Source organism: Nomascus leucogenys, chromosome 12 (assembly GCF_006542625.1).
Source record: "Nomascus leucogenys isolate Asia chromosome 12, Asia_NLE_v1, whole genome shotgun sequence".
NCBI classification, from domain to species: domain Eukaryota; kingdom Metazoa; phylum Chordata; class Mammalia; order Primates; family Hylobatidae; genus Nomascus; species Nomascus leucogenys.
The window spans coordinates 89,935,168-89,960,875 of NC_044392.1; the positions used below are offsets into that span (position 1 = coordinate 89,935,168).

A 25,708-nucleotide genomic window follows, 5' to 3' on the forward strand; every position below is an offset into this window, starting at 1 on the left:
GCTTGTGGGCCAGGCTTAGAGCTGGCAGTCCCATTTCTGAGGCAAATCACAGAACCTGGAAGATCCAGAGAGCATCGTGTGCCCCCAGTCTGGGATGTCTGCCTCCAAGGAGTCTGAGCAAAAGCTCAACCTGCAAAGGGCTTTTGGTCAGCTGGGAATCTGGCCAAGAGACCTTTTAGCTAAGTATTTTTTTGTTAACCATTTACAATACTACTTAAATTTAATTTTAGAAGAGTGCTATTCAATTGCAGTGACACAAATGGACATTGTACCAGTGAAAAACAAAATAAAATATGTTCCAGCTGATCAGCGGCCTTCCACTTTCCAACTTCAGCAGTTTTTTTCCATCATAATTCATAAAAGTTTTTCAAACATAAAGAAAACTCATCAGTTTTATAGTAAATACCCATATTCTGAACACCTAGATGCTACAATTAACATTTTCTGTACTTGCTTTACCACATATATGTCCACATGGTCACCCTTCTATTTAATTGCCAATGCATATTTTTGATGCATTTTAAATTGAGTTGTATATATCAGTATACTTTCCCCTAAACACTTCTGTTTTTATACCACTGTTTAGGTGTTTTTCATAGTTCTTTTCTTTTTGAAGTAAAATTTATATGTTCTGTAATGCACAAACCTGAATCATTTGCATATGCCTGTGTATAAGCAAGCAGTGACCCATGCATACCTGTTACCCAAACCTGTATCAAGATACAGAATGTTACCATCACCCAGAAATTTCCCTCATACTCCTTCCCAGTCATTTGCACACCCACCCAGCCAGAGGCAACCACTGTTCTGATTGTTTTTTACCACTGATTCATTTTCCTGTTCTGAAACCTTATCTAAATGGAACCATTTAGTATGAACTCAGTTATGTAAGGTTTCTCTCAATCAGTAATATGTTTTAGAGACTCATGCAAATGGTTGCACATAACAGTATTTCATTCCTTTTTATTACTGTGGAGTATTCCACTGTATGAATATATCACAGTTTGTGTATTCATTCCCCTACTGATATACACCCAGGCTTCAAATTTTTGACCATTGTGATAAAGCTAGTAAGAACAATTTTGTACAAATCTTTTTACAGACATGTGTTTTCATTTCCCTTGGGTAAATATCCAGGAGTAAAACTGCTGCATCATGGGGTAGATGTCTGAATGTCGATTTCACAGTCTCACCAACAATGAAAGAGTTCCAGTTGCTCCACATCCTCGTGAACATTTAATGTTATCAACCTTTCTCATTTTAGCTCTTCTGGTGGGTATGAAGTAATTTAAGCTGCTATTTTAGCAAGTTTTCCAAATTAGGAAAAAAATACTTATGTACAAAGATCAAGTCTGAAGTAAATATGGGTTGAAGGAAATCTAGAAATTGGCGTGTGCAATTTTAGAAAAGTTTACCTTATCCAAACTCAGGCCATACAGCTAATAGTTTCAGAGAATGAACAATGGCTGAAGGGATGTGGAACAAGCAGCCAGACACATTTTTCAGTTTTTAATTCTCCCTACAATATTATGATATTAGAAAAGAAAATTTAATGCTTAGAAAACTGCAGCCTTCATTGATAGAGAAATAGGAACTCTGTGTTTACCCACAGAACTGGCCTGGTGTGAACCACACTGTGTTGCCCCCACTTGCCTCCTCAGGTCAAAGCCCCTTGAAGACCAACAATGCAGACCTAGCGCAGCTTGCAACATGGAGCTATGAATCACCTAGACAATTGGGACGGACTCCTGCCCCTTCCTCCCTCTTTCTGATACCATCCCTGGACCTGAGGGAAAGGAAATCCCATTTTTTGAGCATCAACGCTATGCCAGAACCTATCTTAGGCACTGTGCATATATTGTCCACTAATCCTCACAACAACATCCCTATAAAGTTATTGACAGTCTGATGTTATAGATATGAAACCAAGACTCAGAGAGACATAGTAACGTGCCTAGGGTCACATAGATATAGAAGAACCAGGATTCGACTATCAATCCTGTGCTTTTTCCACTCTACCTTGCTAAGCACCCAGAAAGCAAACTGCAAAGGGCTTAATAGTTCATTGGGTGCTGAGGCCAGTAGTAGAAGGTGGTGTATGTCTCTCGGTCAGGTCTGTCCCTGCTTTTCCTTTCTTTTCTGTTTCCTGCTTTCTAGTGTGTTTTCATTGAAGGTAGGGCTGATTCACTCCACCCCTGAGTATGATCAGTCTTTCAGAGGACACAGATGTAAATGAGCTTTAGCCTTCTTCTCCACAGCTGCCACTGTCTCTGGCTTTGAGTTTTCCCCTTGCACAAAGGGATAATTCACCTGGTACATCCATTCTCCTTCCCCTCAGTTTCTCAGAGCCTCACTGATTCCTCCCTGCTCTTTGGTCCTCTTCCTCCTCACTCCCTTCTGCCCACTGTTGGGAAGGGAGGTAACTGTGGGTTCATCACATGTTCCTCACGTGTTTCTCTAGACCAAGTTACCTGTTCCTGAAAAGCACTAGCTTGCTCTTCAAATCCCACGGTTCGGAAATAATTGACAACATCCATCACGGCCCAGTCTGCAGGATCAGGTGGTCTCCCATTTTCCATGGAACTGCAAAACACAAATCCAGACAGTTGTCATGGCAATGCCTGCACAAGGGTGTGGCCAGGCTCACAACTGGGTCTTCCGGGGCAGGCCTCTCATGTTTTTTGGGTTCAGATGATGATTACTTTCACTGGCTTAGTCACTGCTAATAAGCCATTTGACATTTAATGTAAATTATTTCCTCTGGTTTTTAATCCAGAGATATTGAGAGTGGTCCAGTGACTGCTGGCAGCCCAGAGTTTGATATTCATACTTCTGAGTTCAGAACACCTGGCCTTTTACGATATGACCTCAACATACCTCTCTCTCTTCCTGTCTTACTAACACCTTCCCTAGCCCCATCTCCACACATCTAGGGATAAAGCCCTTCCACAATAGGCCAAGTCCTTTCATAGATCTGAGCCTCTGCACAGTCTGTCCCAGCAACTTACAATGCCCCCACATCTGTCCCTATTTGACAAAATTCTACCATTTCTACCAGTACAAAACTACCTCCTCTTTGAAGCATTTTTCGGGCTCTTCCAAGGGCGTGTTTTAGTCATAACCTCCTTTGACTTCTAGAACTTCACTAAACTCCCATTGTAGCACCTTCCACACTGCATAATACCCTCTGTTTATTGAACAGTCTCTCCCACTAGAGTGGGAGATGCAGGCTGGAGATATGCATTTGAGCCAGGACCACTTCTCAGTTTATTATTCCTAGTATCAAGTGTGTACTTAGGAACCTAACCCACATTGTTCAAATAAATAAACAGATGACAATCAAACATTTGTCTGAGAGGGTCTATGGGTAATGCCCCTCATTGGATTCAGAGAGGAGGGAAAGAAGAAGTAGAATAAAGAAAGAATGGTAATGACCTGCAGTTATTGGGACTCTGCCTCATTTCTGCATTGGGAGTATTTGTCTGGCTTTCTCTATACCTCATCCAAGATGATTTTCCCAGAGTGTACATCGAATCACATAGGCTAACTTTGCTTCGGAGGTCCCTCAGGACAAAGCCTCTCCTCTCTCCAACTAGGAATACACTGGAGAGCAAAACAGACACCACCCTTATTCTTATGGGCCTTACAGTCCTGTGGGGAGTGGACATTGATCAATAATCATACAAGTAAATGTACAGTGGCAAGTTATGCTAAATGCTAAGAAGGACAAGCATCATTTACTATGATAGTCTAAGGGATAGAGGAAGCTTTCCCATGGGAGTTTGTTTTCAGGTACGATCTAAAAAGCAGCCAGAAATTAACTGTATGAAGAAGTCACATGAAGAATATTCCAGGCCCTGTGGCAGAAACACATACGGCCAAGGGAGCCATGCAGGTCTTGGAGGCCACACTGAGGATTCTGGATTTTCGCTAAGAGCAATGAGGAGCTGTTGAATGGTCCTATGTAAAGGGGGCAACCTGATCAGATTCACATTTTGAAAAAGAGGATGCTGGAGAGGAGCCAGTGGGGAAGAAGCCAGTGAGAAGTCTATTGCAGTCATGCAAGCCAGAGATCATGTGTAGACTAGGGTGGTGGCTGTGAAAAACGAGAGGAGTGTGTGGATTTAAAAGACAGTTAATGAATAAAATCAGTGTAACTTAGTGCTAGACCAGACATAGAGAATGGAGGGAGTAGAAGTGTCATGGAATTGGATGGATGGTGGTAACATCCACCCAGCTGAATATGCTAAATTTGGTGTACTGTCTATATTTAAGTGGAGATTTAACGTGGGCTATAAGTCTAGAGCACAAAGCAGAAGAGTGGGCTAGGTACACCTGTGGGAGACAGAGGCATTTAGACAGTAACTGAAATCTTGAGAGAGGAGGAGAAAAGAGCTGGGCCTAGAACTAAGCTTGAGAGGTTCAATATTTAGTGGAAGTTGAAAAGATCCAGGTTACTTTTAATGGAAACAAAATTGGCTAGATTTGGGGAGATTCCTGAAGATCTTTAAAGGTCTAAGAGTCAAGGATCCAGCCACCTCATTCCCCAGCGTAATGTTTTGCCCATAGCAGGAACCTAAAATATTTGATTTAAGAAAACCAAACCAACTTCTGTACTAGTTAAAGGGAGTCACTGATGGATGGCACATGTGATCATTCATTTCTCAACAGCACCTAATTTAAAAACATTTAAAGCCAATACTCTAAATGTCTTCTCTTTTGGGCTTAAAGATGGTGAATCTATAACCACTGTATGCCTGTATACACACATACCCATATGCACACATGCACACTCACAATCTTCCTACCATTTAACAGGCAATATACATCGGGAAGAAAACTATTTTTCACCCTAACATTACTAAACATTAACTATGTGTTTTTAAATGAATAGTAAATTTAAAAAATAATTATCTATGTGCTGGAATTTTCCATACACTAGCAACATAAGCAATCAGCAACTGGCACTGAGGACCCTCTTCAAGGTACCGTTTTCCTTCCCTCTCTCTTAAGGTGTCCTTGAAGAATGTTCGGAAAGGAGTTCATTGTTCCAACAAATCTTTTCAGTTTTCTAATTAGCTCACTTCTGGTAGTGAACACAGAGTCCCATCGAACACACTTTTAAGTGCCCCCAGAAAACATCTGAATTCACTCTCCCTGTGGTTGACTTCAGTTAGTTGCCTTTCCTCACCAAGAATAGTTATCAGACCTTCACATGTACCCCCAAACCTAAAATAAAACATTTTAAAAAGAATATTCAATTGTAATAACAAAATATGCTACATTGTAATTTTAAGATGGGATGCTTTCCTGATTTTTATTCTGGTGGGATATAACATCATGACTTCCATAATTTTGAAATATTCTTGAGTATAGCAATGCCACAGAGAAGAAAGACTTGTAAAACTGCTGGCAGTGTACTGTGAATAGGGGCAATGTGGAATGGAGCACTCTTTCATACAGAGGGTAAGGGAATTCACCCAGAAGAAACAAGGGGTTAGAAACCAACCAATACATTTAATGATTGATCTACCTAAGTTTAAAAGCCTGATAGCCCCCCAAAGCCAAAATAACCTGGAAAAAAATCACATTAGACTATTGATATCCTGAGAAGAAAAACCTATCTTCATCTTTGTAGCACCATCACCTAGCACAGTCTGACTGGTGCACAGTTGATACACAGCAAAGTATTACAATGCACTAACAACCAGAGAGCACTTACAACTTAAAATCTGTTTTTCACACGTTACTCAGTATCAGCCTCCCACCTCTTTGTGAACTGGCTACTGTAACCTGCTTTTGGGAAACGAAGGCTCAGAAAGGTTAAGAATCACACCCCAAATCGCATGGTAGATAAAGCTAGGATTGGATTCCGGATATGCTTGACTCCAAGTCTCTGCTTTTTTTCCACTATACTTATTCATTGACACAACAGATATTTATTAAAAGCCTGTCTTCTCAGTATTGTGCTAGATGCAGGGTTACAAGGACAGGGAATGCATAGTCCCTGCCCTCAAGGAGCCGGCAATCTGGTGAGGGAAAGCAGATGTGGAAACAGCTAGCTCTGAGGAATATTCGAATTGAGGGGTGAACAAGATGCTGTTGAGGACGTATTTATGTTAAGGGAGGGCTGGTTAGTTCAGCCTGCCTAGAACACTTGAAGATTTTCAATGGCAGTTTAAAAAGGCATTTATTGCCCTCAACACTCTCTGAGTGGGGCCCCAGAGTGGGGATGGCTTGCAGAGGCACGTCTCCACAGGCACACACCATCACTTCTAGGTTGCTGGTGTTAATGCACGATGGATGATTTCACTGGGCTCTTCCAGTGGTTTCAGCAACAGTTTTAAGGAGAAAGTTGGTGATGATCCAAAATAACATAACAAGGGTAGTCCAAGTGGAAGGGTGTGTGTGGCAGGAGCCAGAGTGCCAAAGCCAGATAACATTTGACACGGGGAGATACTGGAGGATAGATTTAAGGGGCACCATTCTCTGCTAGGAATACAATATGTCTCCCCAAGGACTGATATGTTGTCCAAATTGAGACACTTAGCTTTAGTTATTTCCTTATAAATGGTCTATTCTCGCCACATCTTTTCTTATGACCTATGCATGTCAAATTCCAGAGGGAATTTAAATGTCACTGTTTAAAATACCTGCCAGGTGGTGGTTCCATTGTGGCTGCTAATTTTGCACTGATAAAATGAAATGGCAGATACAAAAGTGCCATTTTCATTTGATACTTATTATTCACTATCATCATAGCAAAATGTTTCTTAGAATATAATACGTGTTAATATGATAAATTTATGAGTATTTTCAAGGCACAGAATCTTTAATATATATATTTATATATAGCTTTATTATTAAAAATTAGCAAGAAATCTCAGCACTTAATCAAATTATCAATGTTTCCATTTAGCCCAGTCACCTTTTAGTCCTTGTGCATATGATTAGGTACATCAAGTATTGATAAAAATTATATCATGCGTGAATAATTCACACTAGGAAATGATTCTACCCTAATTAAACAATCACCTGATTTTTAATGAGAGTTAGAGAGACACAACCAAGGGAACAGAAATGCAACAATAACAAATTTGGCAGATATATGCAGATCAATTGAGTCTTTATGATGAGGTTTTCATGTTGGCACATCATAATTTTAAGTTCTGGCAGCAAAAGTCTCCATTTCCCCTTGTAAGAAAGCAGGAAGAAAATAGTTGAAACTGTTTTCTAAATCTAGCATCTGTACATTTTATGGTATTTATGATATTATGGATGCTGAGAGTTGGTCAGGCCAAAAGGATACACTGGGTAAATGCAATCCACATGTAATATCACAACTCCATTATATTCATCAATTGTATCTCCACTTCAAAGTTCAGAGCAAGTTACTTTAGACACTGGTTAACATATTATGATGATATATTTGTCACATTACTTTTTTTATAAAGCTAATTCTGAATGTTACTTATTTTTACACTCAGCAGTGCACTCTAACTTTGTGCTGCCTAGATATTTATAACTTATTTTCAAAATGAAATTAACCTATTCTTTGCTCATGTCTTAAGACAGCCTCTGGCTAAAAGCGATTTAATTCTGATCCTAATAAGTTAATATTGATCTCTTTGCCTATGACAAACCTAAGGATGAAGCAACTAAATGAGCATTAGCATTATTTCCATTCCTTTCTCCCTCTCCCTTCATGCTAACAAGCAGGGATCTGGCTAGATGGCAGGCTCAAAAAGAGAAAGGATGGTTCAGATTCTGGACAGAACATTTTTCATTTTTAAATATTCAGATAAATAAGGGTTGACTGACTTAGCTTCGGCACATCAAAATGATGAAAGCATTGAAAAGGCAAATAATTCATCAAACCTTCTGTATGTTCCAAATTCTTTAGCTTAGATGTTAGATGCTTGATTCAAACCTAACTGGGCAACATCCTAGACTTTCCCATACCCGTGGCTTTGCTTATGTCAGTCAAACCCTTTCTGTTCAACTTCCAGGGATTAGTCCTGCTCATTATAAAGAAACCAGTTTAGTTTCTCCTTAATTAATTTTAACCTGTCTACTATGAGCCAGGCACTTAATAAGCATTGGAAACTCATAGTCTAATGAAGAGGATAATCTCGGGTCAGTTGTGGGATGAAGAAGGTCATGATGTTTGTTTCCTGCTCTATTCCAAAAAGTGGTTAAGACACAGGGGAAATAGACGGTTGAAAGAAGGATGGAAAGTCAACATGGCAATGTGAGTCAGGCTGTGCTAGGTGTGCGGATGAAAGGCTTTGGAGCCCTGGGTCACCAGTAAGACTAGGAGCAGGCACTCCAGACAGATGGAGCATCTTCCTGCACAATTTCTTTCCTCTGTGTAGGTATCTTCCCTCAGGCTAATGGCTTTCCTCTGAAATCATACAGCATTCTGTCCTTGGCATACCTCTGCCTGGAATGTCTTCCCAACCCATCTTTCTGAAAACAAAGGATCTTATAAACAGCCTCCTTTCCTTTTCCTCTTTTTATTTGTACATTCTAGTACAAATAAAATCCTCTAGTGTAAATAACAATGCTCCTTAATTTTTTTCCTGTCACCCAGGCTGGAGTGAAGTGGCGGTATCTCAGCTCATTGCAACCTCTGCCTCCGGGTTCAAGCAATTCTCCTGCCTCAGCCTCCCGAGTAGCTGGGACTACAGGTGCATGCCACCACACCTGGCTAATTTTTTGTATTTTTAGTAGAGATGGGGTTTCACCATGTTGGCCAGGATGGTCTTGATCTCCTGACCTCAGATCCACCCGCCTTGGCCTCCCAAAGTTCTGGGATTACAGGTGTGAGCCACGGCGCCCGGCCAAGAACACTCCTTTCAAGCAGACTCAATGAAATACTTTTTGTTTACTATCAGCTATAATTCATGCCAAACACGAACATAAACATTTCATATCCTAATCATTAATACTAAACACAACAGTCTGAAGACCACCTGAAGAACTTTTCCTCCCTGCTCTGAGCCACAGCACAATGGTCTCTGTTCCAAAGGATTTGGGTGTGGCTTCACTGCTTAGACAAACTTGGTTTTCCTTCTGTAGGGATCCCAGTAGCAAGAAAGAAACTATATAAGAAACAGCAGTCCTTGAGGGCTGACAATGTATAAAAGATATATAGTCAATGTCTGTGAATTCTGCTGGCAATATGATGTCTTAATATGTTTAACTGACTCTATAGTTTTATGCACTTTACTCTTTTGAAATGTACACTTCAAGGCAGTTATTTGCAATGGAAAAAATAGTGTAACTCAAAATAATAAACAGACTCAATTCTTAACCCATTATCATTTAATTGAAGGGAATAATCAAAGACTTATTTATCATGAGACCATATATCAGAATGAACAGATAACTATAACATATCAAGGAATGAATTTTAGCTTCAGTAAGAAAAATAAAATAGTGCCATTTACAAGTATCACTATTAATTCCCATATATTATCAATATTCAAGAAACCATTCAACAAAGAAACAGTGAACTTGAACAACACTGTAGACCAAGTGAACCTAACAGACATATAAAGAACATTCAACCCAACAACTGCAGAATATACATTTCTTTTCAAGCATACATGGAACATTATCCATGATAGATCACATATTAGGTTACAAAACAATTTTTAACAAATATAAAAATGATGAAATCATACCATATATCTTTTTTGATTGCAATGGAATGAAACTAGAAATCAACGGCAGAAGGAAATCTGAAAAATTCACAAATACGTGGAAATTAAACAACACACTTTTGAATAACCAATAGGTCAAATAAATCAAAAGTGAAATTGGAAAGTATCTTGAGACAAATAAAAACAAAAACACAACATATCAAAACTTATGAAATGAAACAGAAGCAGTATTGAGAAGTTTATAGTCACAAATACCTACATTAAAAAAAGAAAGATATAAAACAACCTAACTTTCTACCTTAAGAAGTTGGACAAAGAAATAAAATAGAGAATAGAAAAACAGTAAGAAAAAATCAACTCAGACCTGGGCTTTTGAAAAGATAAACAAAACTGACAAACCTTTAGCTAGGCTAAGAGAAAAGAGAATGAAGACTCAAATAAATAAAACCAGAAATGAAAAAGACATTACAACTGATGCTACAGAAGTGAAAAAGGTCATACAGACTACCATAAATAGTTATAGGTCTACCAACTGGATAGTCTAGAAGAAATAGATCCCTAGAAGCATACGACCCACCAGACTGAATCATGAAGAAACAGAAAATCCAAGCAGACCTATCTAGTAAGGAGATTAAATCAGTAGTATAAAACCTTCCATAAAAGAAAAGCCCAGGATTAGATGGCTTCATTGGAGAATTTTACCAAACATTTAAGGAAGAATTAATGCCAATCCTCAAACTTTTCCAAATAATTGAAGAGGAGGGAACATTTCTGAACTTTTTTTATGAGGTCAAGATTACCCTCATACCAAGCCAGATAAAGACACACAAGAAAAGAAAATTATAGGCCAATATCCCTGATTGAACATAGATGTAAAAATCTTCAACAAAATACCAGCAAACAGAATTCAACAGTATGTTAAAAAGATCATTCACCATGACCTAGTGGGATTTATTCCTAGGACGGTTCAACATACAAACATCAATTAATGTGACATCACATTTACAGAATGAAGGATAAAAATCACACGATCGTCTAAGATAAAAAAAAAGTGTTTGATAAAACTCAAAATCCTTTCATGATAAAAAAAATCTCAACAAAGTCGGGATAGAGGGAAATTACCTTAAGCTAATAAAGGCTATCTATGAAAAGGCTATAGCTAACATCATACTCAAAGGTGAAAAACTGAAAACTTTCCCATTAAGATCAGGAATGAGGCAAGGATGCCCATTCTTGCCACTTCTATTCAACATAGGACTGGAAATCCTAGCCAGAGCAATTAGGCAAGACAAAGAAATACATAGCCTCCAAATTGAAAAGGAAGAAGTAAAACTGTCCTTATATTTACAGATGATATGCTCTTATATAGAGAAAACCCTAAAGATTCCACAAAAATCCTGTGAGAATGAATAAACAAATTCAACAAAGTTGCAGGATACAAAAGTCAACATACAAAAATCAGTTGCATTTCTATACAATGATAACGAACTATCTGCAAAGGAAATTAGGAAAACAATCCCATTTACAATAACGTCATAGTTAGAAATAGTCTTAACTAAGGAAGTGAAAGACATACATACTAAAAACTATGAAACATTGATGAAAGTAATTAAAGAAGACACAAACAAATGCAAAGACATCTCAAGTTCGTGGATGGAAGATTTAATATTGTTATAATTTCCATATGACCCAAAGCAATCCACAGATTCAATGCAATCCCCATCAAAATCCTAATGATATTTTTATAGAAATAGAAAAAAATTTCTAATATTCATATCGAACCAGAAAAGATCTTGAATAGCCAAAACAATTTGAAAAAGAACAAGGTTGGAGGCAACACACTTCCTGATTTCAAAATATATTACAAAGCAACAGTAATTTAAACAGTATGGCAATGGCATAAAGACTGACATACAGATCAACGGAACAGAACAGAGTGCCCAGAAATACATCCATGGATATATGGTCAAATGATCTTTGACTAGAATGCCAAGAACACAAAATGGGGAAAGATGAGTCTCTTCAACTAATGGTGTTGGGAAAACTGGATATCCACATGCAAAAGAATAAAACTGGATTATCTTTTGCCATACACAAAATATCAACTCAAGATGGATTAAAGACTTAAACATAAGACTTGAAACTGTAAAATTTCTAGAAGAAATCACAGAGGGAAAGCTTCAAGACATTAGTTTTGGCAATAGTTTCATGGATATGACATCAAAAGCATAGGCAACAAAAGCAAAAATAAACAAGCAGGGCTAAATAAAACTAAAAAGCTTCTATACAGCCAGGAAAATAATCAATAGAGTAAAAAGGAAACCTATGGAATGAGAGAAAATACTTGCAAACTATGTATCTGATAAGAGGTTACTTTCTAAAATATATAAGGAATTCTCACAATGGTATAGCAAGAAAACTAACAACCCAATTGAAAAAATGGTCAAAGGACATAACAGACATCTATCAGAAGAAGACACACAAATAGCCAATATGTATATATATGAAAAGAGGTTCAAAATCACCAATCATCAAGGAAATGCAAATCAATACCACAATGAGATATCATCTCATATCTCTTAGGATACTATTATCAAAACAACAATGACAAATGTTGGCAAGGATGTGAATAAATCATAACCTTTGTATACTGTTGGTAGAAATGGTAGAAATGCAGAATGGGGAAGCTGCTACGGAACTGCAGATTCCTCAAGAAATTAAAGATAGAACTACTATGTGATCTAGCAATCCCACTTCAGAGTATTTATCCAAAGGAATTGAAATCAGGAACTCAAAGAGATATTAGCACTCCCATATTCACTGCAATGCTATTCACCAAGATATGGAAACAACTGAAACGTCCATTGACAGATTAATGAATTTTTAAAATACAGTGTAATAGCTGGGCTCGGTGGCTCATGCCAATAATTCCAACTACTTGGGAGGCTGAAATGGGAGGATCCCTTGAACCAGGAATTTGAGACCAGCCTGGTCTCAAATTCCTCAAAAAAGAAATGCTGTATATATATACAATGGCATATTATTTCACCTTAAAAAAGAAGGAAATCATTACATTGTCAACAAAATGAATGAACCTTGAGAACATTATGCTAAGTGAAATTACCAAGTCAAAGAAGGACAAATATTGCATGATTCCACTTATATGAGGTATCTAAAATAAACTCATAGAAGCAAAGAATAGAATGGTGGTTGGCAGAGGCTAAAGGAAGGGGGAAAGGGGGAGTTGATAATCAACAGGTATAAAATTTCTGCCTGGAAGATGGATGCGTTCTAGAGATGTGCTGTACAACATTGTGCCTACAGATAATAATACTGTATCGTACACTTAAAAAATCTGTTGAGTGTAGAACCCATAGTAAGTGTTCTTACCACATTAAAACAGAAAGAGAAAAAAAAAGAAGGAAGGAAAGAAAGAAAGAAAAAGAAAGAAAGAAAGAAAGAAAGAGAGAGAGACAGGGAAGGAGAGAGGGAAGGAAGGAAGGAAGGAAGGAAGGAAGGAAGGAAGGAAGGAAGGAAGGAAGGAAGGAAAAAAAGAACCATAGCACACTCCAACTTATCTTATCATACGTATCTGGAAAACGGTTTACAACATCAGATCCTAGCTAGAAAGGTCACTTTTCAGGTTTGAATTATTGGCTCAGTTTGTTTCTTTCTTTTCAGTTGTGGGGACTGGGAAGAGTGGACAGAACAGACAAGACTGGGCCTGGTGGAGAGATCCCCCAGAAACTACCTAGCAAGCTAAATAAAATCCCCTCATTGCTTTCAAAGAAGATACATCTGAGGCTTGATAATTATTTATGCTCTACACTACAAGAGGACAGGCTTAAGAGTAAATAAACAAATGCTGAAGTCAGAGTGATCAGGCACATAGTTACTTCAATCGGTTTCCCATTCCTTTTTTCATGAGAAGCCAGACCAGGCTTCCAGGCAAACAATCAAGTACCGTGAGGTTTTTTATTCATTTCTAAATGTGACTGCTTCCCAAGTAGATGGAGACCTGACTGATCTGTAGATTGCTGTACATGTATGCACGGTTGGACTTCTTTTTAATGAGCTAAGTAATAGTAGCCATTGTTTTATTATTGTTATATGAAAAGTTCTCTTTTCTACAATGTTTTATACAAGTTCTTTTAATTCTACAATGAAGTCAAGAGTTTTGAAACTCTAGCAATACCATAATAATTTCTAAGTCTACTTTAATATTTTACTTCTGTCATTCACTTTCTAATCCTCTAATTCACATGAACAAAAATGGTAATTTCTTTAACATAATACATAGTTTAACAAGTGTACAGTTAGGTTTCAGAGAGGGCTATTTCAAAAGTAATTATTTTAGTTAGTTCAAAACCTTACAACATTCATTACCAAGAAAAAAAAGCATTGCATTACTAATTAAGACAGGAATGTTAGTTCCAAAATTTTTTTAATGCCTTTGTTTCAAAATGAAACAACACACTGAACACAAAGGCAGAGGAATATGGTGAAGACTACGTGTGCAAGAAAAGAAGTGGCATTAATAAGAAATGGCTTGCTTTGAAAGTCCTTGCTAAGCTTCATCACTGGGAACTTTCTACTGCAGTAGGTCTTCTCCACTGAGGGGCATGGTGGTGGTAGGGAAATAAACTGCTTCCTGTTGAAAAGGAACTTACTACATGCATCTGTCATGTGGGAACATCGGTTCCTTCTCCCATCCCAGGATAAAATGAAAAAGGGGGAAAAAGACATTTTTCATCTGATAAAGGGAGTGAGAAAAACTAAGCAAATGGGAAAAAAATGAATTTTCATGATTTGAACAGATATGCACATACATGTTAAATACATGGATTTAAAAAAATTTAGTCAAAATTCTAACATGAATCTAACATGGTCAAACACAGATCAATGATAAGAGTGTGTCATGTACCAAAGTTTATAATTCATCCCAAATCTGTGCAACTGAAATCCACAAAAAAGAGAATACTATGATCCCATTTGTTCAATAAAAGCTTATTTGTGTGTTTTGAATATATGTATACATTTTTGTGTATGCTCCCATATATGTGTACATTATTTAGTGCATGTGAATATATGTATATATTCTTGTGTTATTATGTATACATGTGGATACACAGAGTATGTGTACAAAAACTGTCAAAAAGGATATCTCAACTATTCAGATGGCTCCATCTTAGTTATTTACGTAGCTATTTTTAATAATGAAATAAATACTCATGAACCTACTAGGCAAAATAAAATCTGGAATCTTAATAATAATCATGTCTATCTATATGAGTCAGAGCTCCCCATTCATACTCTCCCCACCTGAGTTAATCATCACCCTCAATCTCATGTTCATATAACCTTTCCCCTGATGCAAGAATTTGTTTTGGGTTTATACCTGTGCTTTTCAATATGGTAGAGCAGCTAGTGCCATGTGGCTACTGAGCATTTAAAGTTTGATTGAGGAACTAAGTTTTAAATTTAATTTAGTTTAAATGTAAAAACTTGAAGTGGTACAAAATATGTTTATGTTAAACACAATTCCATTGTTTTGTTTTGTCTACATTTTACTTAAACTGTTCCATCCTATAGGGTACTATTGTTGAAGTTCTCACGGCAGGTGCATGTGTCCTCTCTGGTAGTACATCCCCTGTTTGACTGGTGTCAGAGATTGATTCAGTTCAAATTAATTTTTTCCTATTCACCCAGGTAACACTGTAATGTGTTTGTTGAATGCTTATGGACAGCAGGAGTTATGAGGATCCCTTTGTATATTGTAATTGGTAATTAAATTGACATTTTTGTTATTATCTTAATTATTATATAATTAAATATTTTTAGTTAAAAATAAGCACGGAAAATTTTAAAATCTAAAAAGAAAGCAGAATTGAGAGGAGATGCAGAAACTAGTAACACACAATAAAGAAAAAAGGGACTGAAAGAAGGTATGTTGGAAATTTCATGATGAATAGAAATTGCAATTTGTTAGAACATAGCGAGAGAAAAAAATGCTGTTTGCTGTGTAAAAAAAGGTAAAGATAACATGATTTAAAACAGAATCTGAGCTTATAACTTTGTTTAGCTATAAATGGCTTGGATCTTTACATAGACAAAAAACCAATTTTTCAATGGACATATGGTTATTTCACTTATAGAAGTTTTGCTAGAATATTATCAGAAAAGACTAGAGAGGTATGTGACAAAAAGTAAAAGATTTTCCTATCAAGCCACCAAACAATTGCCTGAAGAATACAAGGTCTTTCTAACAAAACCTAAGACCAACTGATTCAAAATGTAAAAAGCCATTAAAACTTTAGTTTTAGATGAAAGTACAACATAAAGACACTGCCTAATTAATACTTAAGGTATGTTGTATCTCAAAAGACTTCCTATTTTATAAAGAAATGTCTATTTACAACTTGAAAAACTAAATTCATGGTTTAGATATTTTCGAATCTTTTATCTCTGTCAAAGAATTTTAGCTAGATATACAAAAATTAAATTCTATCCAGATGGATGGTGCTTCAGCAATGCTAGTTTTTAAAAAGATCTGAATTTTAAGAATTGGAATTTATTGCAATTTTAAAACAAAGACCAGTGTTTTCTTACTGCTTCATTCCACTGTATGGTATCTATGTTCCATTTTCTGAAGCAGACTCTTGAAAAGTGTTACAGATACTACTGTTGAATTGTTCAGCATATATTTGCAAATGCTATGGATCAATCCCAGTTAATGGAACTGTTAAAAGAAATAGAAGACAATGAATGTAATAATCTGTGTTCTTTGCCAATGCTTGTTGATTAAGTAATGGAAAAGATTTACAAAGATTTGCTGCACTGTTCAATTCAAGATTTTACTGAAACAGAAGGAATGCTTGTCAAATATTAATTTTTTTCTTTTTCTTTTCTTTTCTTTTTTTTTTTTAGACAGTCTCACTCTGTTGCCCAGGCTGGAGTGCAGTGGCACGATCTCAGCTCAACGTAACCTCTGCCTCCTGGGTTCAAGCGATTCTCCTGCCTCAGCCTCCCAAGTAGCTGGGATTGCAGGTGCCCACCACCATGCCTGGCTAATTTTTGTATCTTTAGTAGAGATGGGATTTCACTGTGTTGGCCAGCCTGGTCTCGAACTCCTGACCTCAAATGATCTGCCTGCCTCAGCCTCCCATAGTGCTGGGATTACAGGCATGGGCCACTGTGCCTGGCCAAATATTCAAAAATTAAAGACAAAAACGACTGAGTAACTTTGATATCACACTGCATATGAAACAGCTAAATTTGAAGTTCCAAGGAAACGAAAAGCTGACTTGTGACCTAGCTAAAGAGGAACAAAATTTTAGGCTAAAATTGCAACTTTTCAGAGTGCAACACAATGTACAATAATAATTTCATACGTTTTCTAACATGAATAAACTTCAAGAAAATTTGCAGATTTATTGAAATTGATAAGCTTATTGTTGCTTATCAATTCATGCAAAACCCCTTTGAATTCAATGTTGGTAATATTGACATGTGTTAGTAAATTGATTTAACTTGAACAGACATAGTTTTGAAATCAATATGCTTTTGCTTCCAAGTCAAATCAAGACAAATCAGTTGTGTCAATGTGGATGTAAATATTACAAGAAAATAATTTCTTACATAATTCAGTTATTGGAAAACTTTTAAATATGTTTGGAATTATTTGGGTATGTGATCCTACCTTTTGAACTGTAGATTTTAGGAAATACAAATGCAGATTAAATATGTCCAATGAAAATTTTATGTCCAAAATGAGAGATCCTATAAGTCAAGTTTTCCAACCTGTGGCCCACGGGTTCCATGCAGCCCAGGATGGCTTTGACTGTGGCCCAACACAAATTTGCAAACTTTCTTAAAACATTATGAGATTTTTTTTTTTTTCTCATCAGCTATTGTTAGTGGTAGTGTATTTCATCTGTGGCCAAAGACAATTCTTCCAATGTGGCCCAGAGAAGCCAAAAGTTTGAACCCCCCTACTATAAATGTAAAGTACACAACAGATTCAGGAAATTTAGTACAAAAATGTAAAATATTTCACTGATAATGTCATGTTGATTACATGTTAAAGTGATATGAGTTAAATAAAATATATTATTAAAATTTATTTTACCTATTTAAATATGACCACTAGAAAACTGAAAATTACATATGCGGCTCAGATTTTATTTCTGTTGGACAGCACTGACTGACACATATATCCAGAAATTGAATTGTTAATTTATAAAATATTCGATTGTTTAACACTAGAAAAAATATCAAACTCTTCTGCAAAGCTGCCCTATCAGTTAATATTCCTACTAGCATTGTATCCTATCCATATCTTCACTAATGATTAGAATTGCCGCGTTTTAAAATTTTTGCCAAGTGAATGGGTACGTCATTATAATCTTAATTTGCATTTTCTTGGTCACTAATGGTACTAAACATCTCTTCATATGTTAATTGGCCATATATATTTCCTCTTCTGTGAAATGTTTGCTCATGTTTTGGCCATTTTCCTTTGGTATTTTTCTGTTTGTGCTTTTCTTACTTATTTATTGTTTATTACTATTGAAGACCCTGAATATAAAATTAAATATAAGATTCACTTACTCTTCTATTTCAGAATGTGTTCAAGTAGAATCTAGGCCTTGGTGATTGTCATGCCAAAATCATATTGACTCATAATATACAGAATAACAGAGATCTGAACAAGGGCCCACATTAGAGATCCAAGAATTTTGTGGGTCGACGCTGGGAGACTTTAGCAGGAATAAATGAATTTGAGGAGAGGAGTCCAGCATGATGTTTGTTTAAAATTCTCAAGGTAGCATTTATCATAGTCATTTAGGTCAACAAGTTTGAAATGAGAAGACCTGACATATGCATCTCAATTATCCTTTTCCTCCTCTTGCAGCAATGACACAAGAACCAGGATCCAGCCTTGGAATAAGCCTGCCTCAAGACTCCCTAAAACCAAACCCATTCCAGTTTATGGGACTGAGTGAGGATAGTTATAAAACAAAAACTGTATGAAGAAAAAAGAGTTATCTTGGAGTCAGAAGAGCCGGGTTCAAACTTTAGGTTTGCCATTTTCTCACGTCATTTTTAAATATTCACTTCTCTGAGCTTCTGTTTACTTACTTGAAAAAAAGTTTGCAATATATAAAGTTTATCACTACTGTATCACTCTGCAATTTATAACCGTTTCCTTTTGATTCCTCACAACAACTCTCTATTTCTGTTTTATATTCAAGAGAACTGAGGCAGAGAGAAATTAAGTGATTTATTTATTGAATATTATTCTACTATTTAAGAAGCAAAAGCAAGGTCAAACCCAAGTGTTCTAAACTTGAGACTTGCCATTGCAATGTCATGCTTAATTCCCCCCCATCTCCAAATTTGGGTTAAGAGTGTTGCTTCTTTCCTAAAGGAAGAAAAATTTTCTTTCTCAACTAATAAACTGGCTTTTTTTTTAGTTAAAAAAATTTCAGATTTACAGAAAAGTTGCAAGAATAGTACAAAAATCCCGTATGCTTTTTGCCCAGATTCTCCAAAATGTTAATATTTTACCTCTCTTCTTCTCTGCTCTTCTCTTCTATGATATATAAAGAAAGAAAGCAGAAGCTTCAAATTGGAATATTTAAAATTCCATGATCTTTAAAGAGTTTTAAGCAGAAATAACCAGTACAAATATGTAAACTTCTTTCTGATGCCCAGAAGCAACCCTGTCACACATTACTCAGGTGAGAGTTAGCCTGTGGTTCTCAACCGAGGAAAATTTTTCCCCTCAGGGAAGATTTGGCAATGTCTGGAGACATTTTTGATTGTCAAGGCTGGAGAGGGGTAATGCTGGCATATCATTGGTAGAAGCTGGGGATGCTGAGAAACATCCTACAATGTATAGGGCAGCCCCCTCCACAACATAGCCTTAAGACTACGTGTTATCCCTTTCTGGAGTCTGCATTATAATCTAACTCTGCCCTGTCCAGTGCTAGCAACTAGGAACCTGTGGCTATATAAATTAAATGGAACTTCTACTTCCAGTCAAGGTGGCGTAATGGGGGCCATATTTACTCTTCTAACTAAAACAATAATTAAAAAAACAGATGAAATATATGAGGCAATGGTACACAATACATTGGTCATTGGGACAGTAATCCTTGAGAGATGGGTAAGCCATTCCACTCACTGCCTGAAGAAGGTTTTTAGGCTGTGCAAAGGTCAGTCCTGAAGAGGAGAGAGCTACAAAAAAAGAGAAATCTGGAGGTCTGCAGAGGGCTCCCTTCAAGTGTTTGGCAGAGTCCTGATCAACATCTGCATATGAGGAAACTACCTGAGGCAGGGGAACAAACCTTCAAGGTTTAGAGGGAATGAGTCTTGGAGATGATGCAGGGATGGATATAGTGCCTTTTTCACCTGCCAGAGATGAAAATCTCAGTTCAGGAGCATAAAAAAGGGTCTTAAAATATAAAAAAAGGGTCTTATCACAGTAAAAGGGGAAAAAATACCCTCAGTCTAAATGTGGCTGTGTTCCTAATAAAACTTAAAGGCAAGACTTAAAAGGATCAAACTATTTCTAGTGACTTAATAGCATCCCAGGACAAAGATCAAGCATATTTACAGAAATACAAAAACAGCCAGCACCCAACAAGGTAAAATTCACAATGGCTAGCATTCAATCAAAAATTACCAGGCATCCAAAGATGCAGAAAAATATGACCCCCCAAGAAAATTCAGTTAATTGAAACTGACTGAGAAATAATACAAATAATGTGGGACAAGGAGATTGAGAGAGTTATTAAGGCCATATTCTATATGTTCAAGAAGCTAGAGGAAGGACTGGATATGTTAAGTCATGCCATGAAAGATATTCTTAAAAAGATCCACATTGAACTGCTAGAGATGAAAGCTACATTGTCTGAAATGAAAAATGCATTGGTGGAATTGACAGCAGATTCAACATTTTAGAAGAAAAGATTAGTGAACATGAATGCAAAGCAATAGAAGCTATCAAAAATGAAACACAGAGAAAATACTTTTAAAATGAACCAATCATCAATGAATTATGGGACAATATCAAGTGGTCAAATCCACATAAAATTGGAGTCCCCAAAGACAAAGAGAGAGAGAGACCAAAAGTATTTGAAAACGAATGGCTGACAATTTTCCAAACTTGATGAAAACTAGGCCCAGGCACCGATCTTAGAAACCAAACAAACACAAAGCACAAGAAACATGAAGGAAACCACACCAAGTCTCATAACCAAATTGCTTAAGACACCAATGATAAAGAGAATATCTTAAAAGCATACAGAAAAAAAAACACATACAGAATAACATAGATATGAAAAAGATGAGGAACAAAAGGATGCCTGTTTTCACTTTTTTCTTTACTTTTTCTTATTTTATTTTATTATTATTATTATTATTTTGAGATGGAGTCTCACTCTGTCACCCAGGCTGGAGTGCAGCGGCACAATCTTGGCTCATTTCAACCTCTGCTTCCCCAGTTCAAGGGATTCTCCTGCCTCAGCCTCCTGAGTAGCTGCGATTACAGGCATGTACCACCACACCCGGCTAATTTTTCTCTCTCTCTCTCTCTTTTTTTTTTTTTTGGTATTTTTAGTAGAGATGGGGTTTCACATGTTGGCCAGACTGGTCTCGAACTCCTGATCTCAAGTGATCTGCCCACTTTGGCCTCCCAAAGTACTGGGATTACAGGTGTGAGCCACCATACCCAGCTCACCACTTTTTTCAACTTTTCACTGAAGGTTCTACCCAGCGTAATACAGAAGGAGAAATAAATACAAGGCATTCAGATTGGGAAGGAAGAAGTAAAACTGTCTTTATTCACAAGACATAATTGTCTATGTTACAAAATGTAGTGTAATCTACTAAAAAGCTACTAGAAGTAATAAGTGAGTTTAGTAAGGTTGTGGCATATAAGACCAATATAAAAAATCAATTATATTTGTATATGTTAAGATAATTGAAAATTCAAATTAAAAAAGCAATACCACTTAAAATAGCATCAAAAACATGAAATGTTAGGGATGCAACTGGCAAAAAGGTGCAAGATCTTCACAGTGAAAACTACATGACATTGCTGAGAGAAATTAAAGAAGACCTAAGCAAATGGAGGAAAATACTGTGTTCATTTGTTGGAAGACACAACATTGTTAAAATACCAACTCTCTTCAAATTGATATATAATTCAATGCAATGCCAATCAAAATGTCAACAGATTTTCAAAAAAACTTTGGTGGAAACTGACAAGCTAATTCTAAAATTCATACGGAAATGTACAGAGGCAAAACCACCTTGAAAAAAACAAAGTTGGATTGCTAACACTACCTGATTTCAAGTTAGATTTATCAAAACAGTGTTGTATTGGCATAAATATCTGCAAAAAGATCAATGGAATAGAAGAGAGTCCAGAAATAAGCCTGCACATATATGATCAATTATTTTTCAGCAAAATTGCAGAAGTGTCTGAACAGAGGTGGAAAGATTGGATATCCATAGCACCACTACCACCACCACACAAAGCGCTTCAACCCTTCAAACCCTTATCTCACACCACAAACAAAAATTAACTCAAAAACCATAGTCCTAAACCCTGAAACCTAAAATTGTGAAACTTCTAGAAGAAAACATAGGAGAAAATAATTGTAACCTTGCATTAGGCCAAGATTTCTTAAATATGACACCAAAAGCACCATCCATAAAAGAAAAAAATTGATAAACTAGACTTCATTAAAATTTAAAAACTTTGATACTTTGAAAGATGCTATGGAGAGAATGAAATGATAGGTCACACACTTAAAGAAAATATTTTCAAATAATATATATGATAAAGGACACATTCACAATATATAAAAACTCTCTATACAATAAATATGAAAAAACTAACCCAATACAAATATGGGCAAAAGATTTGAACAATACTTCAGCTAGGAAGATACATGAATGGCAAATAAGCCAGGAGAAGATGCTCAACATCATTAGTCATTAGGGAAATAAAAATTAAAACATAAAACACCTGATCTAATGTCTAATGTGAAAGTGATTGATCACAGTAAGCTCATGGGCATGTGGAACAACTGGAACACGCCACACACTGCTAGTGAGAAGGAAAAGGGGACAACCAGTTTAGAAAACAGTTTGGCAGTTTCTTACCAAGTTAAACAGACACCCACCATAGAGCCCAGCCAATTCCATTCCTAAGTAATTATGAAAGAGAAATGAAAGCGTATGTCCACACAGAGACCTGTACACAACCGATCAAAGCAGCTTTATTTATAATACCTAAGAAATACAAACAATTCAAATGTCTATCATCATTTGGATGGTAGTAAACAAATTATTGTAGATCCAAACAACGAAATATTACTCAGTAATTAAAAAGTAATGATGTATTGATATACACAATAACATGGATAAATCCCAAATTAATTATGCTGAGTGACAGAAACTGTATGTGTGTGTGTGGGGGGGGATGTATACACATTCATTTATATAAAATTCTAGAAGAAGCAAACTAATTTATAATGACAGCATAACAGTGGTTGCCAGGGGATATGGGGGCAGAAAAGGACAGGAGGGAGAGATTACAAAAGGTCATAAGGAAATTTTGGAAGTGATGGAAATATTCATTATCTTAATTGTGGCAGTAGTTTCAAAAGGGGATAAAAATATCAAAACTTACTTTACACACATGCAATTTATTATGCAAGTATTATACTTCAGTAAAGCTGCTAATTTTAAAACTAATTACAATTAAGTAAAATTAAAAGTTCAGTTTCTTACTTATACTAGTCATATTTCATATTCTTAGTAGCCACATGTGGCTAGTGGCTACCATTTTAGACAGCACAAATACAGAACATTTCCATCATTGTTGAAAGTACTGTTGGATAACACTGATCTAACTCACACATAAAACAGCATCTGTTTCTTTCATTTCTCCTCCACCTACCTACCCCAAACTTTAGGGATGGTAACAAGCATGGCAGTATGGCACTGATATATAAATTACCCGAGAACTTTAGAAAACAGATTTTATTAAGTTAGTTTTAATGTAACTGCTGTGAAGCAAAATATACCTTCTATTCATAAACATATAGCACACTGTTTCCTCATTTAGATATCACAGCTTCTATGGATTATATTTAATTAGTTTCCTCCAAAGCTCAAGTTGACGGCAATTTTAAACTAAATGATATGGAAAGAAATGAAACAGATAACTCCCTCTTGGAACTTACTTTCTTCTTGTAATCAAAGTACTTATTGCTTTGCTATAACTCCTAAGTGGGAATATACATTTTTTCATATACTCATAAATATCAAAATATTATGTTATATATGCAATTGAATTCTCCCATTTAAAAGAATCAAGTATATAACTCTTACACAACACATATAAACACAAGCTTCAAATGTGAGAACAGACATTAAAATAAACACCATGTATGCACTGAAATGTTTCACATTCATTAAACAGTTCATAAAATTAGGACGGAGGAGTTGTTAAACTATATTCTTACTGAAGCTTTTTCCCTTCCTGCACTGTAGCTCTTAGTTTTCAGCGTTAGAGGTGATTGTATCTAAAAAAAAAAAAAATTCGAACTCTATTTTCTGCCCCCATTCTGTGTTGTCTATGGAAGAGTCTCTGCTTGGAGTTTTTGTTTCAATATACAGAATGCAGGGCTGAAATCCTCAACCTTCCTTGTTCCAAAGCCTGATACACAAACCTTTCATATATATTTTGATGTCTGAGTCATCTCTGTCTTAGAAATGGAATACAGAAAAAGGTAACTGGGGTAGGGGGGAGAAGGGAGGCTGCTGGCCAGTGTAGACAAACCAAGGCAACCCCCAAACTGTGTATTGTAGTAGATAAGCAAGAAGTACGAAAATAGAAACCAAGTCCCTCTGTTGTTTGCAGAAGCAGAACTCAGAAGCCAGCTTCACTTACTTTTTTACACCGACAGAGCCATTTTCCTTGTTTTCCATGTCAACAGATAGCATGGGAAGGCTGCAGGGTTCCTTTACTTCAGCAACTAATCAATAAGGGAGAAAAGCTTGTGTTTAATTCTTAGAAAGTGAGAGAAGAATATATATTCTGAATCGGAAACATAATGGTCCCTTTTACAGCTTCACACCAGTTCACGTATGTTTGTTTAAATCTCCAGTTCCCTCGGCGATTGGAGAGATGTGATTAAACCTAAAGAACTGGAGGAGACGGATTGGGGTGCTTTCATCTGTACTGGCACTCCCTGCCTTGACAATAAGCATTTGCAAATGAAATTGAATCCTCGTTGAAAACAAGTGCTGTGTGAACTGGCACAGCTTCTTCTGGGTGCCTAGCTCTCACTTAAGACACTGCAACTCATAAATGAGTCAAAGTAGAGAAAAACAATCCCCCTTTTCCTGCCCCCCTCCCATTATGGGCTGTGATTTGTTTTTTCTTATTGTATTTTTTTTTTTTTGTCCACTCCCCCTTGCTCCTAGATTTTTTCATTGCAATGCAGAAGGACACTTAAAGCTTTTGTCAGCAAGTATTCCCCTACCTCACATTGTCAACGAAAGCCTCAAAAACCCGTCTGTGAGATGGCCATGCTGTGGTAAAGCAGGAAGCTCACAAAAAATGCCAGATAGCCCTTAGCACAGAAAGGTGGTGCTGGGGTGTGTGTGTGTGTGTGTGTGTGTGTGTGTGTGTGTGTGTGTAAGAGTAGGCAGTAGGCAGCTCATTAGATTTATGAAAAATCATCAAAACATTTAAGGAGATATTGTAGCATCCATCACTCTGTCTTTTTGTTTAGTAGGATGAGGGCTGTGAAAAATTAAAAGCCTTCCCAATTAATATGCAATTAGCAAAATGAAAAAGCTACGAACAAAACTGCTTTAAGAAAAAAAAAAAAAGGAAGAAACAGTCCCGAAACGTGTTTGCTCTTATTCAGCTGAAGCCATAAATTAAATACATTTCCACTCAAATCACTTTATACTTCGGCACTCCTTCTCTAGGGATTACTCTGACATGG

The 25,708-nt window shown here is 36.5% G+C and overlaps 1 protein-coding gene across 3 annotated transcripts in view; it reads right to left on the reverse strand.

The window, feature by feature from the left end:
* SAMD13 (sterile alpha motif domain containing 13) overlaps positions 1–25,708 on the reverse strand; it is a 58,570-nt gene that overhangs the window by 29,123 nt on the left and 3,739 nt on the right. For 2 of the 3 annotated variants that reach the window (XM_030823451.1, XM_003260260.1), the window contains exons 2-3: positions 24,643–24,727; positions 2,472–2,583 (exon numbers count right to left, since the gene is read on the reverse strand). In XM_030823451.1, the coding sequence (XP_030679311.1) occupies positions 2,472–2,583; positions 24,643–24,727 (197 nt within the window). Of the gene's footprint in view, positions 1–2,471; positions 2,584–24,642; positions 24,728–25,237; positions 25,278–25,708 lie in introns of those variants that run through there. The other variant, XM_003260259.1, reaches the window with a different exon arrangement.